Source organism: Onychomys torridus, chromosome 6 (assembly GCF_903995425.1).
Source record: "Onychomys torridus chromosome 6, mOncTor1.1, whole genome shotgun sequence".
Taxonomy (NCBI): Eukaryota; Metazoa; Chordata; class Mammalia; order Rodentia; family Cricetidae; genus Onychomys; species Onychomys torridus.
The window spans coordinates 80,247,852-80,274,813 of record NC_050448.1 but is presented as its reverse complement, the minus strand read 5'-3'; the positions used below and the strand labels follow the sequence as shown (position 1 = coordinate 80,274,813).

At 48.1% G+C, this 26,962-nt stretch overlaps 1 protein-coding gene across 2 annotated transcripts in view; it reads right to left on the bottom strand.

Moving 5' to 3' along the window:
• The window catches only part of Inka2 (inka box actin regulator 2), a 12,951-nt gene extending 2,403 nt beyond the window's left edge, over positions 1-10,548 (bottom strand). Inside the window, exon 1 of one of the 2 annotated variants that reach the window (XM_036191108.1) lies at positions 10,328-10,548. In XM_036191108.1, coding sequence (XP_036047001.1) covers positions 10,328-10,384 — 57 coding nt within the window. In that variant the 5' untranslated portion in view covers positions 10,385-10,548. Of the gene's footprint in view, positions 1-9,516; positions 9,604-10,327 lie in introns of those variants that run through there. The other variant, XM_036191109.1, reaches the window with a different exon arrangement.
• Positions 10,549-26,962: the final 16,414 nt, after the last annotated feature.

The following is a 26,962-nucleotide window of genomic DNA, read 5'->3' as shown; positions in this document are numbered from 1 at the left end:
TTGTAAAGACTGAGACTACCCGCTCTAGTCCTCCTGTGTTGTTGCTCCCTGGTGGAGAATGGTGGCGACAAACGTTTGAGAATACTACATAAACGGAATCACGCTGCAGACACTAGGTATCTCATCTCATTCAAATTCTATAAATCCGGAAGGTTGCTGTTCTCACTTCAGCAAGTGAGTAAGTTGTGTCGGGAGGAAAGCAGGAGACCTAAGGCCATGCAGCTCATGAAGCCAGGACTCAAGCTCAGGTCTGTCTCAACCAGCAACTATTGCCTGCAGATGGCTGGGCAAGAGGACCAGACTTGAAGGCTGCTCCGTCCTCTATAGAGCAGTAGAGAGGGCAGAGACACAGGAGAGAAAGGGTGGGCCTGGGGCTTCTTCTAATTGTCCTCCACATCCGACTGGTCAGGAGAGAGAGGCCAGAGAACGCCTTTGTGCCAGAAGCCCCTGCCCAACCTTGCCGACCCCCCTCCCCAAGCACCTGTTCCCTCATGCTTGGATCTAGCATTCATTCCTGTTTTCCCAGTCACGCTGGCTATGTCCTAGCCAGGCCAGAAGCGGGCATTCTGGGGCCAGCTCCTCTAGCCCCGTGTCCTAGGTACCATCTGGAAGGGACTGAGGGCCCTACTTGGAGGCTGGGGAGGAAAGGCCGCCCCTGATAACATTCACAAAGTTCCTAGCCCCTGTGCCCAAACTGCCTAGGGCCTGCCAGCTCCCCCCGCCCCACCCCCCCCACACACACATCGTGATCAAGTTACTCACAGTGAGCCTCTGTGCAGGAACCATCTGTTTTTAAGCCCCCCGGAGACCCATGGGATCATCTTACTTCCCAGGCTTGTCTTAATGCCTGGAGCTAAGCCCAAGGGGTGGGGGTGAGGGACTAAACTAGTGGGGGTCACAGAAGGCCCTGCAGTGTGGGCTGTCAGCGAGCCCTCTATGGCTTCTAGGTCAAATCTCCTGCCAACCCTGGTCTGGTGGGGAGAGATCTGCCCAAGCTCCCTTCAGCCAGCAATAATAAAGGTCAGTGGAGGACGGTCGGGCCCCGAGGGCCAGGAGGACTTTGCTGGGCTGCCGAGATTGCCCTTGCTTTGTGCACTCTCCTGAGACAGGGCAAGAAGTGGCACAGCCAAACAGCCCCGGGACCAGCTGGGACACATATGTGCCATTTGAGTGACAGGAGTGATGATACAGCGGCAACAAGAGACATAGAGTAGCTGTGCCTGTCATTGGCGGCCCTTGTCCTGACCCTTCCTTTCAGACATGCTCAGCTGCTATTGGCATAGGTCTGAAAGGAGCTAGATTCTAGGACCCAGCTCAGTTCCTTCCTGATGAATTGCTTTGCCCTCCAATGCCTACTTGCCCTCACTCTCTAATCGACTCTCCTGTCACTTGGAACCTCTATTCAGTCCCTCTGTTCCTGTCTAATGTAGTCCTGCACTGGCCTCCAGGCCACCAGACCCCCACGCATACCCAACCTCTCTTCCAGACGGACGTCTCCACCCCATCACCTCACTCAGCGGCTTTCTATTGTCCAAACCCAATTATTATGAGCCCCAAACTATTATGACCTTTAGTCAAGACCCACAGTGGAAATTTTAACTTCAGGAATTCGAATCCGTGTCCCACATATGTTCCCACTGTGCTCCTGTTAGGGCCTCCTCTTAGATCCTTGAGGTATGGGTCCCTAAAGTCCTACTTCTGTACAGGGCCCATGTCTTCCATGGTTTAAACTCTCAGTTGCTCATGAAATATTTATTGAGTATCTAGTGTTTAAAGGTAGAGACTGAGATCTGCATGTCACTACATAACCGTAGAACCTACCTGATACTTGGCATGACACTCGTAAACCATGGATGGAGATTACGGACTCCCCTCCCACATCATCCCTCTGGACTGTTTGCTACCTGAAGTCTCTCACTAGGCAGGAGAGAGAGCAGGGCTATTTCTCAAGGTTTTGATTTACCAAGCAACAAGGAGTCTAAGCTGGCAGGCTTTCTTCCAGAAGGAGGAACACAGTCAGGCCAGAGGCAGTGGGAGGAATGAAATAACCCCATTCAGTCTCTTCCAGTGTGGAAAAACCCATAAGAAATAATGCTGACATTTTGTACAGTTTTCCAGTGAGAATGAATGTGTGTGGGAATGTATAAATTCAGGATTGTCTATAAGACAGAGGCTCTTTTTTTTTTTTTTTTTAAAGAAAACAAGTGCTGAAATTGTACTCATATTGAAAATATTCTGTATTGGTTCAGAACTTGGAGGTCTAGGAACAAATGGAACAAGGTTCAAATCCCAGGTCTGCCATGTAGTAGCTGTATTTTAAGTTTTCTATGGGGCACTGTTGTGTTTACTGATTTGCTCTATTTCCTTAGACGGAGTCTTGCTAGCAGCCCATCGTGGCTTCAAACTCCCAATTCTCCTACCTCCGCCTCCCAAGCATTGACATTATAAGAAGGAGCTATCACACCCAGCTCAGTTTCTCCACTGGCCTCAGAGTCAATGGCGTGATCTTGAAAATCCCATTCTCTGGCTTCCAAGTGCTAGGATTATAGGTATGCCCTCCATGCAATTTTATGCAGTGCTGGGAATCAAACCCAGTGCTTTGTTGTAGGCAAGCATTCGAGGAACTGAAGTTCATTGTCAGCTCTGTATCTCTTTAAAATAGGAGGGGTTGGGGATTTAGCTCAGTGGTAGAACATTTGCCTAGCAAGCACAAGGCCCTGTGTTCGATCCTCAGCTCCTAAAAAAAAAAAAAGATTTATGGCCGGGTGGTGGCGCACGCCTTTAATCCCAGCACTTGGGAGGCAGAGCCAGGTGGATTTCTGAGAGTTTGAGGCCAGCCTAGTCTACGGAGTGAGTTCCAGGAAAGGTGCAAAGCTACACAGAGAAACCCTGCCTCGAAAAACCAAAATAAATAAATAAATACATAAATAAAAAAAATTAGGAATAATAGTCCTTGTCTCAACAGCCTCTGTGCAGATTAGATGACATCATGGTGTTATCTACAGGGCGGAAAGAAGGCATCAAGTGCAGGCTGGCTGCTAAGACTTCCAGTGTGCTTTCAAAACGGTTCTTCCTTGGTGAATCTTCACACGTGCAAATGGCAGGATTCCATGCATCATGAATGGTCTGACCTAGCATACCTCTTTTGTCTAGCTTCTTAGTCTCCAACCCTGCCTTACTCAGGCAGAGACAGGGAGGAGGGGGAATCCCCAGCTTCCTCCTGACCCCTCACACTGACTTCCAGGAGCCCAGCGTCAGGCAGAGGACATGTTATACAGAAGGGAAGGCTTAAGAGAGGGGTGAGACTAGAAGGAAGCTATGGGAAGCTGGGAGGGCCAGGGCTGGTGGAAACAGGAGCATCCTCTGGGTCATGACTGTGAGGGGAGCCAAGAGCACAGCCTTTCCCACCAACCCCAAGGGGATGATGTCATCCATGGAGAAAGAGCCAGAGACTGTGCTGCTCTCTTCACTCAGAGCGTGGGACCATCTGGGATCCCAGGGCTTCTCTTGTCTTAGGACCAAAGTGGGAGGAAGGGGAGCAGTGTGGAGTGGGAACAAAGGGGTGGGGGTAACTATGACAGCCAGAAATAAATAACTCCGAGTACCAGTCCTTATGCTGGAGTCCTCTTAGTATCTCAGAGCCATTCTTCCTGCAAAGATCAAGCCTTGTCCTACTTGCTCTTGGGGTCAACTGGAGACATCCTAAGAAGATATGATTGGTTCTTATCTGAGAAGAAATGGACCCTACAGCCTCCCCCCCCACATACATACCATCAAACACCAAGTCCTTAAGCATACCCCAATGGAATCTCTTTGAGAAAGGCTTAAAAGGTCTCCTCAACCCCATCTTTGACCTCATATCACCCCATCCATCACTTACCTCCAGCCTTGCCTAGGATTCAGATTTTTATGTTATACATCTTCTGCATATCAAATTTTAATCTGTCTAGCTGCAATCTACTCTAGTCTTCCTGGTGTGGTCAAGAGTCCCATGCTACAGTTTGGGGACAGTGATGGGGTCCTAACTGATAAACTCGGCCCTTGTCATTTGACAGATTCACCTGTGTTCTTTAGGTTGTGAATGTGTGCCATGTTAACCCTTCTGTGTGAGGTATGTACCCTTTTCTTTGCATTGCTGAGCCCCACTATTGCTCTGGGTGGCTAGCTAGGCAGGAGGGGCAGAACCCCACTTGATAGGTTAGGAAGTTAGGGACCCCCTCACCTCGTCTTTTCTAGAACCACTGTTACTCAGACATTCTTTTCCAGGCCTTTACTGTCTTCACTGTACCTTCGTAGGATCTAAACTCCTATTTAATATTCTAACTGATGTGTTTACAAAGGAATTTGCATGAAAAGTTAGCCCAAGCCATCAACAGATGGGAGTTGTAAGTATGCATGCACTATGACTCCTGTTCTGAGGCTTTTGGGTGAGAGAACTGGGATCCCAAGGCGGGCCCCCCTCATCTAGGCCAGTGGGCCTCCTTGCCATCATGGACTACTTCGCTTCATGGAGTGCTGTGAGAAGCCAGGCCGGCTGATAGGAGGTGGAAGAAAGAGTTACCATCAGAAGAGGAGAAGAGTGGGAAACCATGGCCTGAGAGCCTCCAACCCAGTCCTATTCTTTCCCACTAAGGGCTCCTAAGAGGAAAGAGCAACTGCCATTGGGCCGCAGATCCCACCACCTTGAGTCACAGAGCAGGAGGGGGTTCTGAGGTCAGCTGTCTAGGGACAGACCCTCCCATCGGCACTGGCTGGGCCCTTTGTGGTGTGGGAGGAGAAGAGTTAGGAGAAGATGCCAACATCCTCGGCTGCCTTCCCAAGTCCTGCCTTGGGCCCCTGACTGATCCTGCAGCTGTGCCCTCCTTCCATCCATCTCACGCCCTCTCGGAGCTCAGCCGGAATCCTTTGACACAGGCTCAGCTTTGCCCATGGACTTGGCAGTGTGCCCTGCCTCCCTTCCCCACCCCATTACTCACAAAATCCCCATACAGTTCCTTTCAACCCCTGGGGAAGCTAGAAGGAGGCTCTGGGCCGGAAATGGGAAAAGCCCCACTTTTGCCAAGTGACCCATTCTCCAGCGCAGTGAATAGGGACCTTCTTGACTCTTGGCTAGCACTTTCAACAGGAAGGTAACACGGAAACTCTGCCAAGAGCTGAAGGAGCGAGGAGGGTAAAGAGAGGAGGAAGTGAAGGGTGAGAAATGATGAGCCTACTTTCCCAAGTGAACCATCTCTTGGGTCACATGGTCAGGCAAGAGACAGAAGGGGAGAGAGGCCTAACACTGCCTGCTCTGGAAGGCTGGCCTCTCAGCCTTAGCCAGCCCTCTTCTCTCTGACAGCTTTAGCCCCTCTCACATGCAACGCCTAAGGAACCGGAAGAAGTTTCCTGCTCTTCTTCCTAGTTCAGATCACCATATACTCTCTTACCTGGCCTCTTCTAATTCATGTTCCTTCCTCATTGGCTCCCTCCCCTCTCAAATGACATCCTAGGTCTCAGGATATATCTCTGACCATGTATAGCTGACCATGCTCCTCTCCAGTGAACAAAGGAAAATGTCAGTCTTTAGCATGACACTCAAGGCCTCCATTTCAGTTTGTCACCCACTATTTCCCTGCATATAGTCTACGGTCCAGTCTATGGTCTTCAAACATCCACATGGCCTCATCGCCTGTGTCACCTACATTTCCTTAGGTGCCTGGAACGCAGTTTACTCCTGTGCATGTCCCTATTGATCCTCAAGGTCTCACATATGTGCTGTCCCTCCACAACAGGACACTTGCATCTCATGTTGCTTCTCCTTTCTCAGAGCGCTGAACTCATGCCCCTTGCAGAACACATCATCCCCATCTATGCAGATCTTTCTACATCCCATTCAGCAGGTAGGAACAGCAGCTCTGTAGCCATCTGTCTAGGTAGGAGTGCAACCCTCACCTTATCATCTCTGTGACCTCCTCCAGTCTCTACTTTCTTGTTTTAGAAAGGAGAATAAAGCTGGCCGGTGGTGGCACACGCCTTTAATCCCAGCACTCAGGAGGCAGAGGCAGGCGGATCTGTGAGTTCGAGGCCAGCCTGGGCTACCAAGTGAGTTCCAGGCACAAAGCTACAGAGAAACCCTGTCTTGAAAAACCAAAAAAAAAAAGAAAGAAAGAAAGAAAGAATAAAGCTGGGTACAGTAGCTCACACCTGAAATTTCAGTTAGGTAAGTTTAGGTAGTGAGACCCTGTCTCAAAACAGCACACACACACACACACACACACACACACACACACACACACACACAGAGAGAGAAAGAGAGAGAGAGAGAGAAAGAGAAAGAGGGAGAGAGAGAATAGTAAAAATACAACTTATTAGGTTGCTTTAACAGTTGGACAGTGTTATATATTTGTTACATCAACTTTTTTTTTTCCAGTACTGAAGATTGAATACAGAATTTCACACATGCTAGGCAAGTGTGACTCAAGTACTGAGTTACAACACCAGTCCTGGCATTTTAACATCAATATCAATAGATGTTTTCTTTTCTATTAAACTATAACTATACCTTCCTGGAAGATAAAACTTGGGTCTATTTTTATTTGTATCCACATTGCTGGTGTCTAGTTGGTGCTTTAAACCAGTATGAACTTACCAAACTTTTCTGACCTTTGTGATGAGGCCAGCATCCAGTCTTGTCTCTGGAAGGCTAAGAGCAGAAGACTCTCAAGATCAAGGCCAGATTGTATTTATGTAGCTATTTAATCTTCACAGTAGCTATATGCAGTAGGTATTTCTAACAACCCACTCTAGAGATGGGGAAAGCAACTAATATGCCCGAGTCGGGCAGGCCAAGGCTTGGGTTCAAGCTCACCTGACCCAGAATCATGTGTCCCAACTGACCCCAGACTAACTGACCCAGAAGCTCTCTGGGCTTTACATACAGAGAATGAGCTGTTTCTGTAGACGTTTTTCTTAGTTCTACAGAAAGTTGCTGTTTTGCTCAATACTTGAAAGTTCCAATCATAACTTTCCCACCCCCTTCTTTCCCCTTATTTTGTCTTTAGGCCCTATTCCTTAGTCATATGCTAAGACATCCAGAACTTGGAGCTACTGGTGACTAAAGAATTGCCTTCTGGGAATACAAGTTCCCTGAAAGGACTTTTCCCAGCCTGAGAAAGCGAAGTCCCTTGGTTTCTTCCCCAGAGTTCAACTAGGACCTGCATATCATAATGTCCTCCTAGAACATCCTCCTCCTCCAGAAAGCCTCCCCAGCCTGGCTGAACTTCAGGAGCTCTGATCATTCAAAGTTTATGCATCAGGTTTGTTCAGAATTGATCTGAACTCACAAGAAGTGGTCTGTGAGCATTCTATGTCTATACATTTGTTGGAACCCCACAAGGGAGCTGTGTGCAAGGCACAGCTGGTCCCAAGGCCTGTGTTCAGGCAGGCCCCACTTTGGCAGCTGGAGAGAAAGGGGAGTGCTGGATGTTGTAGCTCCTCCCAACCCCCATTAGGAAGTGTGTCAGCTGCTGCTGCTACTTTTTCAGCCTGTTTCATTCCTGAAACTCGACCTCCTACCCTCCCAGGCAGGGAGAAAGGGCCAGTACTCTAGCTATCAGCTTAATTGTGCCAGGGTCTCTGAACACTCAGCCTCCTGCATTTTTACAATGCAAGGTTGTTTTTTTTGTTTTGTTTTGTTTTGTTTTGTTTTGTTTTGTTTGCCTCAGGAAATTTGAAGCTTTTGCTATGTTGTATTTCAGGAACAACTTTTCTTGGCTGAATTTCGGTGACGTGGAAGGGACTGGATAAAAGTGGGGAACACAGAACACCCTGGACCAAGACAATTGCACAATCTGTTAAGGTTGCCTTCTGCAACAGGCTTAGCCCACAGTATCTAACAGGATGTTCTTGAAGGAAATGTAATGAAATAAGTAAATGTAGATCTTAATCAGAATTGCATGAGGCATTCCTGGACAAGAACCTAGAAATATAAAGTCCTTTTGGATGGCACAGGAGATCCTGCCTGGAGTGAACCAACCACAGGGCAAAAAGCCCCCCACTCACAGCCTGAGCTGCCTGAATGTATGCTTCCTCCTCTACAGCCCTAGGGTATAAAGAAGCCCAAAGTTCCCTACCTCTGCCACAGCCATGGAATTCAATCTCTACCGTCCCTGGGGGGAGGTGGGCCCAGGCTGATAGCACTTTGCTTTCCTCCTTGTTCCAATTGCTCATTCCTGAGGCACAGGGATCTGGCCCTGCTACTTAAACACTGGGACGAGATGTCTGAGAAGGAGTGAGGTTCCAATGGCTCTGCCTATCACTCGCTGGGATTTCCCTTCAGTATGCTGGCACTGGGGAGAGGGCAGAGTACCACAGGGGGAAGAACTCCCCCATCTGAGTGTCATTCTGGGCCCTGGGCCAGACAGTTGGCCTCCTCTCCAAGATAGTCAAAGGATGGAGATGCTCAGACAAAAGGCCAAATGAAAGCTGATGGGGAGCAGGGTGACTTTAGCCTTCCTCTTTCTTTCTCCCAGGCACAGGGGCTCAAGGCCTTAGTGGAGGGTTTGCAGATCAAAACCCGGTAGCTCAGCTCAGTGCAGATTTTTTTCTTTTTTTTTCTTTCTTTCCTTCCTTCCTTCTTTCCTTTTTATTCTCTTGACAGCCACAGACTGTCTTCCTCCCCTCACCACCTCCCACCTAGAGTGATGTAAAATATGCAAATCAGTAAGATTTAGAAAATTCATTCCCATGCCAGGAACACCCACAAACCCTCTATAGATGCTCATCCTGATGTAGGTGGCATGGTCCCAGGTTCCAGGCACAAAGAGGATCCTATTAGAGTCTTTTCTCACCATGGGTTTTGATCCTCAGCCATTGCCAGTAATGATCTTGGTCTTTCTTTCTGGTACTGGCCACATGAAGTGGGAACATGAGCATGGGATATTTGTGGGCCAAGGCCACCATCTTGAACTAACATGCTGTGCATATGAAAACTGACGAGATACAGATTCAGAAGAGCAGACACTGGCTCTCACCAAAGAAGTGTTTCTGGGGAGGCAGTAACTTTCACACCTGAGTGTCTTCACAGAAATGGGTCGGGAGGGAAGAAGAACTAAAGGAGCCAACAGTAACCCGAGAAGGCAGACCCATGGGCTGGGATGCACAGGACTAGTGCCAGGGCATCTTGGTCAGGGAGCACCAATAAGAACACCTGCTGCTTCAGCTCCCTTCCTCCACCCTGCTACCACCCACGACTGCCCCTACCACACCGCCAAGCAGGCAGAGTGGAGCCTCTACAGATGGGAGGTGGGGAAAGGCTATCCTGGGATCTTTAGGGCCTGAGCTGGGCACTCTCCAGATCCAGGTCTTCTCTTGGATGCCTGGTGACCTGGCTCCGGAAAGAAGAAAGGGGAGGGTAGCAAATTGAGACAGGAGAGCCCACAACCATGAGAGACCAGACACTGAGAGGCTGAGGAAGAGGAAGAGAGAGTCTAGGTGGAAAAGGGAAGGGCAGAGCTGAGAGAAGATGCATATGCCTACCTGTCTGCCTGAATCCTGGAGGCAAGGGAACACTAAAGGTGAGGGTGGAGGCGTGCATGAAATCAGAATCAACCTGGCTCCCCTCACACAGCCTCAGCAGTCATTTCTCCCTCTTTGGTGATTCACTCTCCCGTCCCCAGGGTAGCATACTCACCCTTAGCACCCCGGGGCCCGCACACTCCCAGCACACTCCCCAAGCCCAGACCTGACATCTGGCTGGGCCTCCACAACTCCCGCTCGCGATCTGCCAGGCAGCGCCCCTCCTCCCCCGTCATTACAGCTGCCACCCCCCACCTCCCTGCTGGCAGACAAGCCCGGGCAGACAGCCGGCCAAGCCTGCCCCCGCAGCCGCGCCAGCTCTGCCAAGCCCAGCAGAGCTGGGGGCCCCGGGCGGTGCCAGCTCCCCACGAGTGAGCAGTCCAGCCTGACCTCCTGCCCAGGACAGGGATCTGTCTGCGCGCTGCAGGAGTCCTGCACCCGAGCACCAGCGCCCGCTGCTTGCCTGTCGCTCCGGTGACTCTGGGCACTTGAGCCTTACTCCATATGTGTGCCTGTCCTCTCTGGGTGTGCCCCCCTTTTCTTCTTCGGTTGTGCTGTCACATTTCAGACTGGCTGGCTGCTCTGACTCCCTGTTACTTGTTCATATCTCATCAGAATCTTTGCCAAAGTTTCTTGCCCCTGAGCGACGGCCCTATAGCCTCTACCTACCAGTTGGCATCTTCTCTCCAAGCCTCTCTGGTGCACAGAGGCCAGGTACCTAAGTCTGGGTGGAGCAGCCCTTCCTGTCCCCCAGCTCCTGCTCCGCTCTTACCAGCTCCTGTTTGAGGCGACGCAGATAGCAGTCCATGTCCCCGCTCTCCTTCCTCATTTGCCCATTTGCCGGGCTCGGGCTCGTGAGAAAGTAGAGTTCTCAGTGCGCTCCTCTCCCTTGACTGCTCAGAGCGGAACCTCCGCTCCAGCGTGGGGACTTAGAGCAGCGTCCCCCGCCGCTGCCGCTCGAGGCTCGGGGTGGGGGCGGAGGAAAAGTGCAGCAGCCAATGAGAACTCAGAAGGGGCGTCTTCGGCCAATGAGAAGAGTGGCCCGAGGGGCGCGGGCTGGGCGACCTGACTGCGTCTGTCGCCAGCCTTGCAAGTGGTCAGCAGCAACTACTGGAGGACCCTCAGGTTGGGGGTCTGGGCTCTGTGGGGCAGTGGAACCTCAGTCTGCCAAGGCCCCCCAGTGAAGGGCGTGATCTATTACAAAGGAAGAACGCAGATTTAGGGGGAAGGACTCCGCATCAGGCTCACGCAGAAGGGTCACAGTGTTTAATCTTACCTGAACTCGTCCAGAGAAGAAACAGCTCCTCTCTGCTTCCCCTCTGAAGTCCCTCGGAAGCCTTTTCTTTCTAAAGAGGGTCCTGGAAGCTCAGTTCCTCTTCATCTCCTCCCGGCTCACTCCTGGTTGGCGGAAGGAAGGGGCTTCCGCTATGTGTCACCTCATTTGGAGGTCCCCTTGCGGTGGGCAAGGTGGTAGGTAGACCTGGAGATACTGAGTAAGAGTGACAAAGTCTCGGCATTCCAGAACTTTTATCGTGGGCAGAGAAGGAACTATGAAACAAGCAAATAAATAAAAGCATAGCCATTTCAGAAAGTGCGTTTTAGTGGAAAGATAAAAATGAGGCGATGGGACCTGCTTTCAATAGGGGAAGCAGAAAGTGGAAAAACAAGCCTTTCCCTCCCCAGGCTCCCTAGCGCTGGCCTTCTTGAACTTGGAGAGGGAAGGACTTGAAAATGCTCTGATTGTAGTCGACAGACATCTCCCCAAGACGCACCAACTCCTATCGGACCTAATGGGTGGAGTTGGGGCACAGCAGATGGGACGCTAGTTGGCTAGCCCAAGTTGGGACTCACTAAGCGGGCCTCCGGGCTGCTTGCCCAACTTGAGTTGCCCTTAGTGAGCAAAAGCCAGGGGTGGTGTGGCAGAGCCCGAGAGTAATTAGGGCAATTAGCTATGCGTTGTTCCAAGATAATTAATAGGGGAAAGTTTGCTCCTGGCAAGATTTTGGTGGTCTGCATTGGACAGAACCAAAAGGACGCAAGAGAAGGCGCCAAGGGAGAAGGCAGTTAATGCAGGCATTAGTTTGGTGTCAGCCAAGATCACTTTGCAGAAGGTTGAATGAGTAGGTGCAGGACACGGTGACTGACCACACTCCCAGCCTCCCTTCTCACTCCTCTTGAGAGTGATGGGTCACTCAGAAAATTAGGTGGAATGGTGCTGAAAATCTGTTCAAGAGTTTCCAGTGCCGGGGGAACCTGAAATGGGATTCTCATGGTTGTCTTGATGGATCATGGGTCTGCATGAGTCAGAAAGGAGTGTTCTGGTGCTCCTTTTCTCCTCCACTAACCCTCCAGGGGAGTGGAGGTGGGTTCCCTACCCAAGGGCCTCTTTTTGCAAACTTAGACTTCCAGCCTGAAGAACAGCAGCCTGTTGTAAGAAGCTCCGTAAACATTTGCAGACCTGTGGTTTTCTCCATCCCTGAAACCTCGGCATGAACCTCTCTTGGAATTTAGGATACTGGCAGTGGTTGAAACACCAGGATGATCTTTTGACAAGGACCTAGCACTGTTGGGGCTACACTGTTGACAACATGCTTTCCTTTTACTGGATCCCAGTTTCTCCTGCTTATCATTTAAACCTAACATGTCATATTCCTAACAAGCTTCTCTTCCTTTTTTAAAGATTTATTTTTATTTGTGTGTGTGTGTGTGTGTGTGTGTGCCATATGTGTGTAGGTGTCCTCAGATGCCAAAAGAAAGCACAGAATCTCCCTCCCCCCAAGCCGGTGCTCACAGGTGATTGTGATCCACTCCCTCTCTTGTGAGTGCTAGAAATAGAACTCAGGTCCTCTGGAAGAGCAGCAAATGCTCTTAACCCCTGAGCTCTCTCTCCAGCCCCACAAAACTCCCTTTGATGATCACCTGTGAAGTAGTCAAGACAGAAGAACGTATACCCCATTGTGCAGATGAAGAACACACTGTTATTGAGGTCTGCACACACTTCATCCACTCTTAAGATGGAGATGGTAAGAAGATAACTGATAACCATAATCTGTACAGAGATCACAAGATGATTTGCAGATGAATCAGAGATACACGTGTTGCTATATGGCTCCTGGGGACTTGGGAACACAAGTGCAATCAAACTCTGAAGTCCTTCCATGATGCTGGTCCAATGTGAGCCTGAGGTTAGTATTACTCAAGAGGGTGTAGGTATCTCCCCTTCTCTCCTTCTACATCTCTCTCCTCCCTTTCTCTCTCTGTCTGTTTCTCTCTCTGTCTCTGTCTCTCTATCTCTCTCTGTCTCTCTCTCTCTCTCTGTCTCTCTCTCTCTCTCTCTCTCTCTCTCTCTCTCTCTCTCTCTCCTTCACTTGTTTCTGAGAAAGTAGCTCTTCCTGAGGCAGATCAGGAAGCAATATCAAAGAAATGAACTGCTTTTTCTTTTTCTTCCCTTTTTAAGGGTCTAAGTGATAGAGAATAATGCCTGTTGCCATGGTTATATAAACATGGGTAAATATCCCTGGCCTAAGAATGGGGGCTGGGGGACATGATTCAGTTTTGCTGAAGAGGAATCAGATGGTTCAGCCTACACCCTCCCACCTCCTGAAACTCAGCCTAGAGAGAGAATGCGGCTATCTCAGTTGAAAGTAAATACTAAAGGGGTCAGAGGTCTTGAGACTGGCTGTAGGCATCCTTCTTAAAGACATCTAGAGCTGAAATAGAAGCCTCAGAAAGCATGTGAGCATTTTTCTCCCAGCTAGTGGGGATAAGTGGTCTATAGTTTTCCCAAAGGTGGGGGTGCACCTCCTGGAACTGGGTCCAAAAGTGTATTGACACTTAGGTTTTGCACCCAACATAGTGAGGGAGGGTAGCCAGAGTCTGAAGGTCCTGGCACCTACAGATGAGCTTAAAGGGAGAGGTAGAGCCAGCTGTGTCCCAACAGAGCTCATCCTGCACTAAACAATGGAAATACTGCCAGTCTCCTGGCTTCAGATCCTGTGGCCCCACCTGAAAGGTCCCCACCCGCAAGTCCTGGCTTAGCTATGGAAGAGGTGGTGCCCAACTTCTCATTTCCACTGGCGACAGAAGATCTGGGAGATACATGGCCACACATGTTCTAGAAACTTCAGCATAATAGCGTCCTCCCAAAGGGTGGAGCCATGTTCCTGTTGCCCTCATTTTTCACCTCCTGTGGCTGCAGAGACCATTAGCCCCTTCCCCCCTTAGATGCCTCTAAAGCATCAACAGGAAAGGCTGACCTTAGAGATAAACATGTGTTGTTGGAATGTGTTCAGATACCACTCCAGAATGGCTACTCTCCAGGGAAAGGACTTGCCTCACAGGCTGCCCAGAGGTGCTGAGCATAGACTGCAGTGTCTGTTTGAATACACTGGGGTGTTGTTACGGGGAATGGGAGGCTAGACAGAGACTTCACTCTTCTTGGAAGAGGATAACCCCTGCTTAGGAAGACATCTTCCTCTGGTCACTGGAGACTGTTGCCAGGGAGGGCAGAAGGAGTGAAGTAGCTTCTACAGCCTCTTAGATCTAGACTAAAGCATCACTCCCAGTTTGAATAAAAAGGCTTTATGACTTGGTAGAAGACACAAAGGCACTGGACATAAAGCTCCACAGGAAAACTTTAAAGATTTGATTGATTACTTTTATTATAAGAGTGTGTCTGAGTGTGGGTATGTGCCTGAGGAGTTTAGTCTTCAGATCCCCCTGGAGCTGGCGTTACAGGGGCTGTGAGAAGTCTTACATGTGGAAGGGCAGCCGTCACTCTCAACTGCCGAGCCTTCTCTCCAGCACCAACGCTCTGTAAGCCTTAAGTGTCTTCAAAGAATGTCCTTCTCTTTATTTGCAATTATTTACTTATGTAATGAGAGGCTGAGTTCATTTAGGCTCCTATTTTGAACGTATAGTACTTTATAGCCAGGAAGGCATGGGAGTGGGACCATGAGGCAGCTAGTCACAGTGCCTCCACAGCCAGGAAGTGGAGGACTGTAATCCCGTCTCCCCAGTTACAGGCAGAGCGACTGAGGCCCAAAGGAGGGAAGAGAACATGGTACCCTACTTCTAAAACTACGCAGAAGAAAGGAGGGGTGTGCCCTAAGGTAGCCTTCACTAAAATGATGAGAACCACCCAAGGAGGAAGTCCTGGTAGGTCCTTGTCCATGGATCTTCCATGGCTGATCCCTTGGTGCTGACAGACATCACCATATCTATGGTTTAGATTCTTCACAGCCACTTGGGGTTAAGATCAGGTGACCAGTCATGCAGGTGCTAATTCTTAGCGGAGAGGAACAGAAGGTGTTGATGGAAGAAAAGGTAGCATTTTGAATACACATGTATAAATGGCTTCCCAGTTCTCCTCTTATCTGAACAATTCAGTGGGATTTATTGTTACTATGATTGTTATTATTATTATTATTATTATTATTATTATTACTACTACTACTACTATTATTTGAGACAGGGTCTTGATTTGTTGCCCTGGTGGGATTCCTTACATAGACCAGACAGCAATCCTCCTGCCTCTGCCTCTAAGATGCTGAGATTCCAGCCATGCCTGGCTCATTAAGAATATAAACTAAGCTAGTGTAAATAGCACGTTTCGTCTGTGGGCCGATAGTCAGGATCTGGAATTACTGGTGCCCGCTGTGGGCTTGGTGCTTATAGTGCCTAAGCTGTGGTTTTTTCACTCCCCAGGGAACAAATATTTCCATCTTGTAAACATTTATTTATCAGAAACCAAACTACAAAGGATACCTGAAGAATGTTAGAGAAATGAAGGATGTTGGTTCAGGGAAATACTAATGGTATTTGTGCAAACTGATGCTGGTAGGAGATGTTGCTTGTAGTAAGAAGGCTAGTGGCTTGCTTCCAGGGACCCTCATGATGACGACGATGATGTTCTACAATGTCTGGCTCTAGGGCCCAGCACTGGCTTCTCTGTGATCTTACCAGGCCCTGTAACTCAGGGCCAAAGCTACTTTAATACCTATGACTTGGCTCCTTCCAGCAGTTGATAGTAAGCAAGCAACAGGGACTGCCAGGCTGTCAGAGAGAGACTTGTTAGCAAGTGATTAAGGGGGGGCTATCTGCTTCTCCTGAGGCTGCGAGGTAAGTAGAAAATGAGGTCACTCTTCAGGTTTGGCCTCTACCAGGCTGGCTCCTAAGCCTCTTCTGGTATTTTGTAGGGGCCAAAGAACTGTGCTAGCACTAATCACTTGTCAACTCGGGGTAGAGTAGAGATTTCAACCAGGACACCCTGAAAGGAACCAGAGCCAGGGACGACAGCTGGGCAGGCAGAATGCTCTTCCCAGAGTCTGCAGTGACTATCATCAGCAATGGTCTGTACCAAGAGACTCAGGTTCCCAGATAGGAAAGGCAGGCAGCCAAGAAATAGCGTCACACTTAACAAATGGATATATACGCTAAAGAATAGGAGCTGAGCACACACCGGAGTTGAACACCGGGGAGTTGGCCTGCCTCCTCCTCCCCAGCATCGGGCAGACTTTCTTTGCTGTGATCATTTCCCATGAATCATCATCCACAGAAAATGAAGGAGGCAATGGAGGGTGGATAATGAATCCCCCAAATGGTCTTTTGCGTCTCTGCATGGAGAGTTTTGAAAATAACTTGCATTTGAGATTTCTGATGAACAACATAGAATTTTGGAGCCACAGATGCTCTTACAGGAAAATCAAGGCTTGTGACTCCATGGGAAGACTGGAAAAGATGATAACCAGACTTGAATCTCTAGTCTGCCAATGGAAACAGTCCTGACTTGACATGCATGGAGCCTCCCTTCTCTCAGGCCCACATTTATTATTTCTGAACCCAGGGATGGGTATCTCCAGTTCCAGTTCTCCTTTCTTCAGATGAGAGAGGGAAGACATGAAACAGTGACACCTGCCTTGGGCCACACCCAGGGGAATGCTAGATCTACCCACTGTCACTGGCTATGACTCCAGAACTTACCCTCTCAACCATTCTACTCATTGTGTAGCCTTGAACCAATAAGGTAACTTCTTTGGATCTCAGTCTTATCCTCTATGATTGCTACAGTTTTAAATTTCCTGCCTAAGGCTATTATTTTACAAACCAGGAAAGCAAAGGACAAAGTACTCGTGACCTGCTCCAGGTTTCAAGATGCTAATGATGGGATTAGCATAGGAATCATGCCCAGTTAGCTGTGACCACTGCCCCCAGAGAAGACCTCTTCCCTTCCATCTCCCTTCTAGCGCAGTGGTTCACAATCTATGGGTCCAGATCCATTTGGAGGTCGCATATCAGATAGCCTGCATATCAGATATTTACATTACACTTCCTAACAGTAGCCAAATTATAGGTATGAAATAGCATTGAAATAATTTTATGGTTGGGGGTCACCACAACATGAGGAACTATATTAAAGGGTCACAGCATCAGGAAAGTTGAGAACCACTGTTCTAGAGGAATCTAAATCCTTTCCTTAGAAGCATCCTGTTCAACTGGGTGGTGGTGATGGTGGTGGTGGCGGTGGTGGTGGTGAATCCCAGCACTCGCGAGGCGGAGGCAGGTGGATCTCTGTGAGTTCGAGGCCAGCCTGGTCTACAAAGCGAGTTCCAGAAAAGGCGCAAAGCTACGCAGAGAAATCCTGTCTCGAAAACAACAACAACAAAAGTATCCTGTTCAATGTTTTCAGATAGGTTGAGATGTTGGAGTTGAGTCTGGCTAATCATAGCATCACGGATGAGTTTAAGAGGCTAGTGATATTTGTGTAAGTATTCCCTGTATGTATGCTGTTAGCCTTTTTCAGGTCATGAGTGGTGACATGAAGAATGAGCTCAATGTAGGCCTGCTATGACACACATACATTCCATTTGATAGTGTTTCCAGTTGTTTGTCTTCTGTGGTGGTTAGTTTTTGGGGCGTGTGTGTGTGTGTGTGTGTGTGTGTGTGTGTGTGTGAATTTGACACAAGCTTAAATCATCTGTGAAGAAGGAAACTTCAGTTGAGAAAATGTCCCCATTAGATTTGGCCTAAAGGCAAATCTGTGGGGCATTTACTTGATTAAAGGTTGAGGTGGGAAGGCCTAGGCCACTGTGGCCATGCCATCCCTGGGCAGGTGATCCTGGTTGTATACGCAAAAAGGCTGAGCAATCCATGAAGAGCAAACCAGTAAGCTGTGTTCCTCTGTTTCCATTCCTGCCTCTAGGTTCCTGCCTTGAGGTTTTCCCCTGACTTCCTTCTATGAAGGAGTGTAAACTGAAAGCCAAATAAATTCTTTCCTCCTGAGGTGGCTGTAATTTTTTCTTTTTATCACAGCAACAGAAAGCACCCTAAAACATCTTCTCTAAGCACATCTACCACCTCCACTCTGTCTAGAGTCTGCTCATTAACTAGTGTGCAGCCTGGGGTATGTAATGAGCATGCCTGGGAGACAAGGTGTGACAAGATCCCAGCTGTGCTCAGTGATTGGTGTTCACCATCTTTGGCAGAATCCCTATCCCAGTGTACTCCCTACTGAAGAAGAGATTGAAAGGGGTGATGTGTCAATAGCATCCTTGGTGTGTATCTGGAGTGAGAACAAGGGCATGTGGGTGAGAGGCATGGCTCTGTTCACAACGGTGCTGTGTCTATATGCATGTGTGAGAGTGTATGTGTGGCGCAGACACCGGAGGAGCTCACACCTACTGGGGAGTGGAAAATTAGCTTTGGCAGGTGAGGAACTGGGTGACAGGCGAGGAAGCCAGCAGGGTATCGGTGTTGTCCGCCTACTCTTGCTGCTTTCTGGGGTTGCTAGCAATATCTTCCCACCTTGCCTTCTGCCCTTAATTACAAGGAGACTGAGTGGAAATGTGGAAGGGCTTGGGCATGTGGGCAAGTGATATGACCATGTTGGAATGGCCTCCTCATCTTTGGAAACTAGCCATGTGTTTTGCAGGTAGGCTGCACCAGGCCATGTGGGAATTGGCATTTTCCTGAGGGCCCAAAATGGGAGCTGTGCAGCTTACATTCTAGTGGGTGGAAGAAAAGATTGATCTCTGGGGACTAAATCCTAGGAAATTCTGCCATATGGTACAGAGCTAGAGGCAGTGTGTTCCAGGACTAGGAAGCCAGAAACCTGGGTTCCTAGAACTGACTGTAGGTCAGCTCTGTTGTCTTTACTGCCTCAGTTTCTATAGCAGCAAAGTGAAGCCGGCAATCTTATTGCTGCTCACCTGTCATGGGGGTAAAGCACATGAAGGTCCCTTGAAATGTCAAAAAAAAAAAAAAAAAAAAAAAGAAAAGAAAAAGAAAAGTGTTCTAAATGTGCATGAGGCCTCAGTGCCAAGGGAATTTGCCAAACCTCCTGGGAGGCAGCAGTCTGCCTCTGCATCGGTTTCCACAGCCTGTGCTCAGGCAGGTCCTTAAGCATTGCACATCCACAAATCCCATCACCTCTCTCCAGTTAGCAAATAAGGGAAAGGGCAGGCTGATGCTCTGCCTCTGTCTGATCTTCTTACCAGCGCCTGCCCAGCCCCGCCCTGCCAGAGGCGATGATCCTGCTGCCTCCCTCCTCTTCTCTGGGCTGTCAGTTTAATTTAACAAGGCTGCAGGAGAGGGTTGATTTGATCAAACCAGTTGCTGTATCCATCCCGCTCAGAGGTCCCTCAGTGTCACCACTGAGGCTCAGATTAGACAGTGACAATTATTTCCTTTCTGGCTGTTGTGCCCCCCGCTCCCTGGAGAGAGCAAGGGGGCAGACCAATCTCCTGGGACCTAAGAATAGATGCACGAGGATCAGAGGAGGCAAACAGGCTCTGGCCCTGGAAAGCCCCTCTCCGCGCCTTACATGGCCTTGTTTAAGGCTGAGCAAAAACCCAGAGGGTGGGGAGAGAACCAAATGTGAGTGGAGCTGCCTTGCAAAGGCTCAGGGCTGCCTAAGGCTAGCGCTCTGTGTTCTCTGATGGAAACATCTCCCTTACAGGGGGCAGCTGGAGGTGGAAGGGTGGATGGGGGCTGGGTGCTCTACTCCACCCCACACCACCACAAGCGTTTGTGTCCAGGCTGTCATCTTGGCTTCTGGGATATCTGGTGGTGGGAGATAATCACAGAAGCAAGGTGAGGCTCCATCCATCTTGGTTTCCATGGCTCTGTTCTTGACAAGAAAGCAGGAGTGACTGGAGTTGCTACCTGAACCCAGACTTCCGGAAATACTTGAGTGTGAAGTAACTGTTGTGGTAGTAGTGGTCACGACAGTGTGTGTGTGTGCTGGCGATGGTGGTAGTGGCTGGAGGGTAAGGCAAAGTAGGAGAGAAAGCTGTCTCTGGTCCAGAGAGTTTAGAATTCCAAAATGCATCTTTCATGGCTTGTAACCCTTTCATCTCTCTCTCTCTTTCTAGGCTGTAGGTGCTAAGCACCTCTCTGCTCTCTGGAGCAGCTCACAGGAAAAACGAAGGGCTCCTGAGAGGACCCGTCACCGAGGATGGAGAAATCCCTTTTCCTTTTCCTCATTTGTGTCACATTCTTCCATTGGCCCAGCAACTGACAGGTGCACGGGACTCTAGGTCCCTTCCAGGGTCCTCCCGAGTCATTTATCTCTCACTCAGATATCTAGCAGACCTCGCTGTGTATAGAAGACGAATATGATCAGCAGAAACCCTTCCTGACAGCTCCAAAGAGAATCCCTTCCAATGCATATTCTATTGAGCACAGCGCATAGAGGCTGACAGCCTCTTTATCAATTAAATTCCACATCCCAGGCTGTAGAGACACCACAAATCTCCCTACCTAATAAATCACAGGCCCCCAGTTATTGTTAAATGTCCCGTCAGTCTCTAATAAACTCCCTGCCAAAAGGGACAGGTTATTTATTATGCTGCTTGGACAAGAATGAATTGGGCCCCTTTCTCAGAAGAAGAGCAAACATGCCGCCTTCCTCCCTAAAGACTGGGGCAGTGGTGTTAAATGGGGGCAATCAATCAACTCAGGCCTTGAGCAGAGGGGAATCTGGTCAGAGTGTATGTGGGAGGACTGCCTAGGGCTCAACTCCCAAAGCCAGCCATGCAAATTCCCTTACCCAGATGTGGCTGTTCAAACTGGAGGGCCTTAGACCTTTGTACATATTCCCCATGCCCAATTCCATTCTGAGGAAAAACTGGAGATACCATTGGTGTGGCCATGGGACATTTGTAAAAAGCTTATTCTCTATGTTAGGAAATGACATCCAGGATTGAACAGCGTCATGCAACAACACATTCTTTCTGCATATGATTTTTTTTTTTTTTGACAAATGTGAGGCAAGGTTATGTTCCTTTACTGCATGTGAACTGGAGAATAGGACAGGGAAACTGGAGAAGTCTGGGGAAACTCTGCTTTGAGGTTCAGAGTAAGTGGTCCACAGGCAGTGCTGGAGCTTAGAAAGCAAGGCCCAGGGGCCGGCAGGTATGCAAGCCAGGTGCCTCGGCAGATATGAAGCTTAGTGATGCACTTGGGTTTGCAAATTAAGGTCTACCTCCTCCAGTTTCCGGTGAATCAAGCCCCATTTCCATTTCCAACTGTGTTTCTCTTCGCTGTTACATAACAGGACCCTCTTTGGAAGAGCATGGCAAGCTCATTTTATATTCCTTGCGGTGACAAACGAGGCGTTCCATAACATGGAGCCAATACATCCCCTCCAGCCTCATTTCCCGAAACTGCTGCCATCCCAGCCTCCGTTCACACCGAAGGACTTACCTTCTTGAAGCTATTAAAGTTCCTCATGCTTCCACACCCCTACACAGACTGTTCCACTACCCAGAATAGCCTCCTGAGACTCGTCTGCGTGCTAAGCTCCCCTACCACCCCCACTGCCTGAGGAGTTGGGGTTGGAGGAGAAGCTGCATCCCACAGGAGAAGTAGAGACTTTCAGCCCCACCTCTCCCAGGGACGCCAGTGTCAGCTCCCGGAGACACCTCCACCTAAGTGCTGGGCTCAGGGAATGAAGACATGCAGCTTGTAGTTTTCCTCAGACTTCGATGCATCCTCTAAAGCACTTTGACTTGGCGTAGGGATGAGAAGGACAGAGAAGAGAGAAAGCCCTTGCTCTGTGAATCCTCAAAGCTGTTTTTCTCATTTTCTCAGAACTTCTCACTCCCACATGACAGCCACACTTTGAGCAACGAAGGACCTGAAAAAAAAAAAAAATGTCAGTTTCGCATATGATTTTATACCAGCTTGTGCTACTTGCATATTTCATACTTGATCATTTTTCCCCAGCTGGGCTGCCAGCTCTTTTAGGACAGGCAGAAGTAGGAGTCTGGGCTTTGCTGCTTAGGCAGATCTGGGACCTGAGCAGGCTCTTTTATCTTCTGAGGAGTTACCAGAGGACAATAGCTGCTTTCCATTGCACTCGAAAGTCTCTGTGGGTAATAAAGCCTGGCCATCAGCTTACCTCTCTAACCGTCTCAAAGCTCACTCTGTTAGAGTTTGAGTGGGAAATGTCCCCAGTTGAACACCCGGTCCCCAGCTCGTAGTGCAGCTTCGGGGACACGGAGGACATGAGGCCTGGATAAGGGATGTAGGCCACCGAGAGTGGGCCTTGAGGATTACAGCTCAGTCTTCCTTCTGGTCCTACTGGCCGCTTTCTGATTTGCCAAGTGCTGAACAAATAGTGCAGCAGAAGCTCCAGAAGCCACAGACTGAAGTGTTCCAACTACTCCAGCTGCCCTGCCTTCCAGGCCATGATGGATGGCACCCTCTGCGTTTATAAAGCAGATAAATCCCTCCCCACCGAAGTTGCTTCTGTCAGGTGTCACTCACAACGATGAGAAAAGCAACTAATACTCTCCCTCTATTTTCATCCTAAGACATCCCAGAATGCGCTATGAGATCTGGAGAGGTGTCTCAGTGATAAAAACAAAAAAAGACTGCTCTTATTGAGGACCCAGATTCGATTCCCAGAACCCATGTGGCAGCTCACAACTGTCTGTGACTCCAGTTCCAGGGGATCTAACACCCTTTTCTGGCTTCCTTGGGCACCAGGAACAGGAAGGATTTACAGACACTCATGCAAGCAAAACATTCATACACAAAAATATAAAAATTAAAAGAAATGTGCTGTGGTCTTCTGCATCTTAAGGCCTCTGGTTTCTCCTTCTGTGATAAGAGCCACACCTTCTATTTATTCTCCAGAGTTTTCTAAGATTTTGCCAACTCTGGGAAGGTGTGGAAGACTTTTAATTGCCTCATATGTAATCCCCTCCCCCTTCTGTAATAATAGACATTTTTGTAACCTGCAGTTAGAAAGGCACACATTGTTTAGAAAAATAAATATACTTCCAATGGACCCAGCAAGATGGCTCAGTGGGTAAATGTGTTTGCTGCCAAGCCTGATGATCTAAATTCAGTTTCCAGGACCCACATGATGGAGGAAAAGAACTGATTCCTGCCTGGCTGCTGAGGACTTCTCCCAGACCCTTGTTGTCTGTGAACCGTTGCTGGGCACAGGCCTATGCAGTCCATTCCTTCTGCTCGAAGTCATCCTTGCCTGAGACTCTGTTCTGTTCTGCCTAGTCACTTCCTTTCCGTAGCTGAGGAGGCAATTTCAGGGCTCCCATAAATCTTAGGAAGATCCTTCAGGAAAGAGGGTCCTGGGTATCTTCCTCATGCTCAGGCCTGAGACCAGAGCCATGTGGACTTGGAATGATGTCATCTTGGTTTTCCACCTTCCTTTTTGCAAAATAGTTTTAACTGAAATAGAATTATGTCCCCTTTCCCTTTCTACCCTCTAGCCCTTCCTAAGTCCCTTCCCTCAAACTCCTCTACACCTCCCACTCTCAAATTGATAGCCTCTTTATATTATTGTTACACACACACACACACACACACACACACACACACACACACACGAATGTATATGTATGCACAAATATATAAACACAACTTGTGGAGTCTGCTTTTGTTGTTTGTGGGTGTGGCTTCAGGGCTGACCATTTGGTATTGGATACCTGACACAGGGCTCATCCCTGGAGGAGGCTAATCCTCTCTCAGCAGTTCTTTTTCTAGGGATGGGACCCATGAGGTATCCCCAATTCTGTGTTAGCATGTCTATTGATACTATCATTGTTCTGATCATGTTTATATAGCCATTTCTAGGGGAAACTGTTTCGCACAGACTCCCAGACATGCTGGGTTCTTATAATTTTTTTGCTTCCTCTTCTGAGATACTCCCTGAGCCAGAGCTGCGGGAGCTGTGCTGTAGAGGTTTCCACTGGGGCTGGGCTGATCCACTGGTCTCCACATTGTGTCCAGTTGTATTTTCCACCACGGGCTCCATTTGCTGCAAAGAGAAGCTTCTTCCTTTCCTCCTCCTCTTCCTCCTCCTCCTCTTCCTCCTTCTCCTCCTCATCTTTTGGTTTTTTGAGACAGGTTTTTTTTTTTTTTTTTTTTTTTTTTTTTTTTTTTTTTTAATGTAGCTCTGGCTGTCCTCCAACTCACTCTGTAGACGAGACTGACCTTGAACTTAGAGATCCACTTGCCTTTGCCTCCCGAGTGCTGGGATTAAAGGCATGTGCCACCACTGTCTGGCTAAGAGAAGCTTCTTTGATGAGGGGTGTTAGCTACACTTTACCTGTGAGTTTAAGACTAAGATTTAAAATGTAATTAGGAATTATGATGGTCTAGCAAAGTGGTAGTAGTATATTCTCTTTTATGAACCATGAACTCATTAGTCCCAGGAAGTTGGACTAGGTTTCTATACCAGGTGTAATTTTGCTGCTGTTGAGTGGACCTTCAGTCCAGTTAGACAGCTGTTAGTTGCCACCAAGATGTGGGTGCCACTATTGTGCCTCTATGGATATTTTGCCATAATACTATTGTGGTAAATAGGCATTGCAGCTGGTCAAGTGCCTTACCTTCTTTAACTATAGAATGGAGATGGTAGCATCCATCTCACATGGTTGTAATTTCCTTCCAAAAACAGAGCTTAATAAATGTGAGCTATCCCCACGGCCACCATTACCACATTCATCTCACTCACTGCTATCAGTGAGATTGTCCTCCATCATCATTAAGATCAACAGCACTGTCATCTCCGTTCTGTTTGCTTTGCTCCTCTGTTCATCTACAGAGCATCCCACCAGAAGAACTTCGAGGCTCACGTTTATAGGGGCCCATTTCCGTTTCTGTTTTTGGGATTACAATCCTGAGGCACAGGGCACAGATAGAGTACCCGAAGACAAAATCAGTGATCCTTTTAAAGATGTGATCAATGATTCTTTCCAGGTGTGTATTTACTCTGTAGCCCAGGTTGGACTAGAACTCACTATGTACCCTAGGCTGGCCTCAAACTTGTGCTGATTCTCCAGCCTCAGCTTCTCAAGTGCCAGACTGGACACACCAGCTGCCTTGTCTAGCTGCTCTTATATAACTGGTTCACTATCAATTCAGTTCATCTTGTTTTTTTGTTTTTTGTTTTTTGAGACAGGGTTTCTCTACAGCTTTGGAGCCTGTCCTGGACAAGCTCTGTAGACCAGGCTGGTCTCGAACTCACAGAGATCCACCTGCCTCTGCCTCCCGAGTGCTGGGATTACAGGCGTGCACCACCACCGCCTGGCAGTTCATCTTGTTTTGATGGTTTTAAAAACTCATTCAAAATGTCTTTTCTTCTGAAAATGCATAATAATATCAAAATAGACAAAGTGAATACTTGAATCCTCTCTTCCCACTTCTTAAGGGTAAATTCCTTTATTAATATAGTATGCATAATTTTGGGTATTTTTCATTACACATTAAAAATCAGAATACTGGATATACTGTAAAAAAAGTAAGCATGCATGTGCATGTGTGTGGGTGTGTGCATATGGCAGCATGCATATGGAGGTCAGAGGATAACTTGGAGGTCAGTTCTCTCCTTCCGCCACGTGGGTCCCTGGATGGAACTCAAGTAGTCAGGCTTGGAAGCAAGCACCTTTACCTGAGGAGCCATCTTCCATAATGATAGAAACTTTTTGAAAGCTAAGATTTTAAAATATTGTGGTCAATACACTTACCAAGTTTAGCACCTTAGTGATTTTTTTTTTTTGTTTGTTTGTTTTTCGAGACAGGGTTTCTCTGTGTAGCTTTGCACCTTTCCTGGAACTCACTTGGTAGCCCAGGCTGGCCTCGAACTCACAGAGATCTGCCTGGCTCTGCCTTCTAAGTGCTAGGATTAAAGGCGTGTGCTACCACCGCCCGGCCTGGTAATTTTTATGTGTACATTTCAAATACTAAGTAAAGTTACATTGATGTGAAACAGGATCTCCCACACTTTATTTATTGTCTTGCAATCTCCAACTCTAAATCTGTTAAGTAACAACCCTCTTTTGCTCATCTCCCTACTCTTGCTAACAACAACTATATTTTCTACATCTATGACTCTGATTCACTTAGCGGGCTCACACAAATGGAAGCATACAGTAGTTGTCCTTCTCTAATTGGCTTACTTCACTTGGAGTTAGGTCCTCAAGGTTCATCCATTTTGTAGTATTTATCAAAGTTTTCTCCCGTATAAGGCTGCTTACTATCCCACTGTAAATTGCACACTTTATTTATCATTTCATCTACTTTAAAACAAGTTGTTTCTAATGATGGTGTGGACACGAGTGAGCAAATATCTTGAAAAAAGAAAGGAACTGTAATGGTATTAGCTGCCAACTTGACATGATCTAGAATTACCTGGAGATGGGCCTTTGAGCAGCCTGTGGGTGATGAGCCATTAGGTTAGTTGATTTAGGAAGCCCCATCTTAATGTGGGTGGGGTCATTCTCTGGCAGGGGTTCTGGCGTGTATAAAGTGGAGAAAGCAGCTTCTCGCTAGCAGGCCTTCATTGCTCTCTGTCCGCTTCTTGAAGGGATGTAATGCGACCAGCTGCTTCAAGCTCCGACTGCCTCCTGTTTCCCACCGTCATGGACTGTACCTTGAACCGTGGTCCAGAAAAACAAAACAAAAACCCTTTTCCCTTAAGTTGCTTTTCTCAAAGTACTTTGTCACAGCAACAGGAAAAGAAACTAAGAGAGGAAGGAAGAAGTGAGGAATGAGTCACTCTTTGATGGGAATGTGCCTAAATAGTAAAGTGTTTGCTTAGTATGCCAAAGTTGCTGCTTCAACCCTTAGGAAAAAGAAAAGCAGACAAAGGAAGTCATTTCAGTGCCTCTGGGGTGCATGGTCTGGACAGAGAAAATTCTGGACAGGGAGGCTAATAGGGAAGGGTACAATAGTTAGAATGACCAAAGACCAAGAGTAAATATATATCGAAAAGGAGTAGAAGAGATATTTGGAGACATTATCGGCCAGTAAATTCTTAGAAAGAGGGTGTAGCAAAGCCAAAAATAATTCTCAGATTTGTAATTTGTGGGTTAGGTGGATGAAAGACGTGGGCAACTAAGAGGAAGCCTGTGATCTTTAGTGCCATATTAGCTCC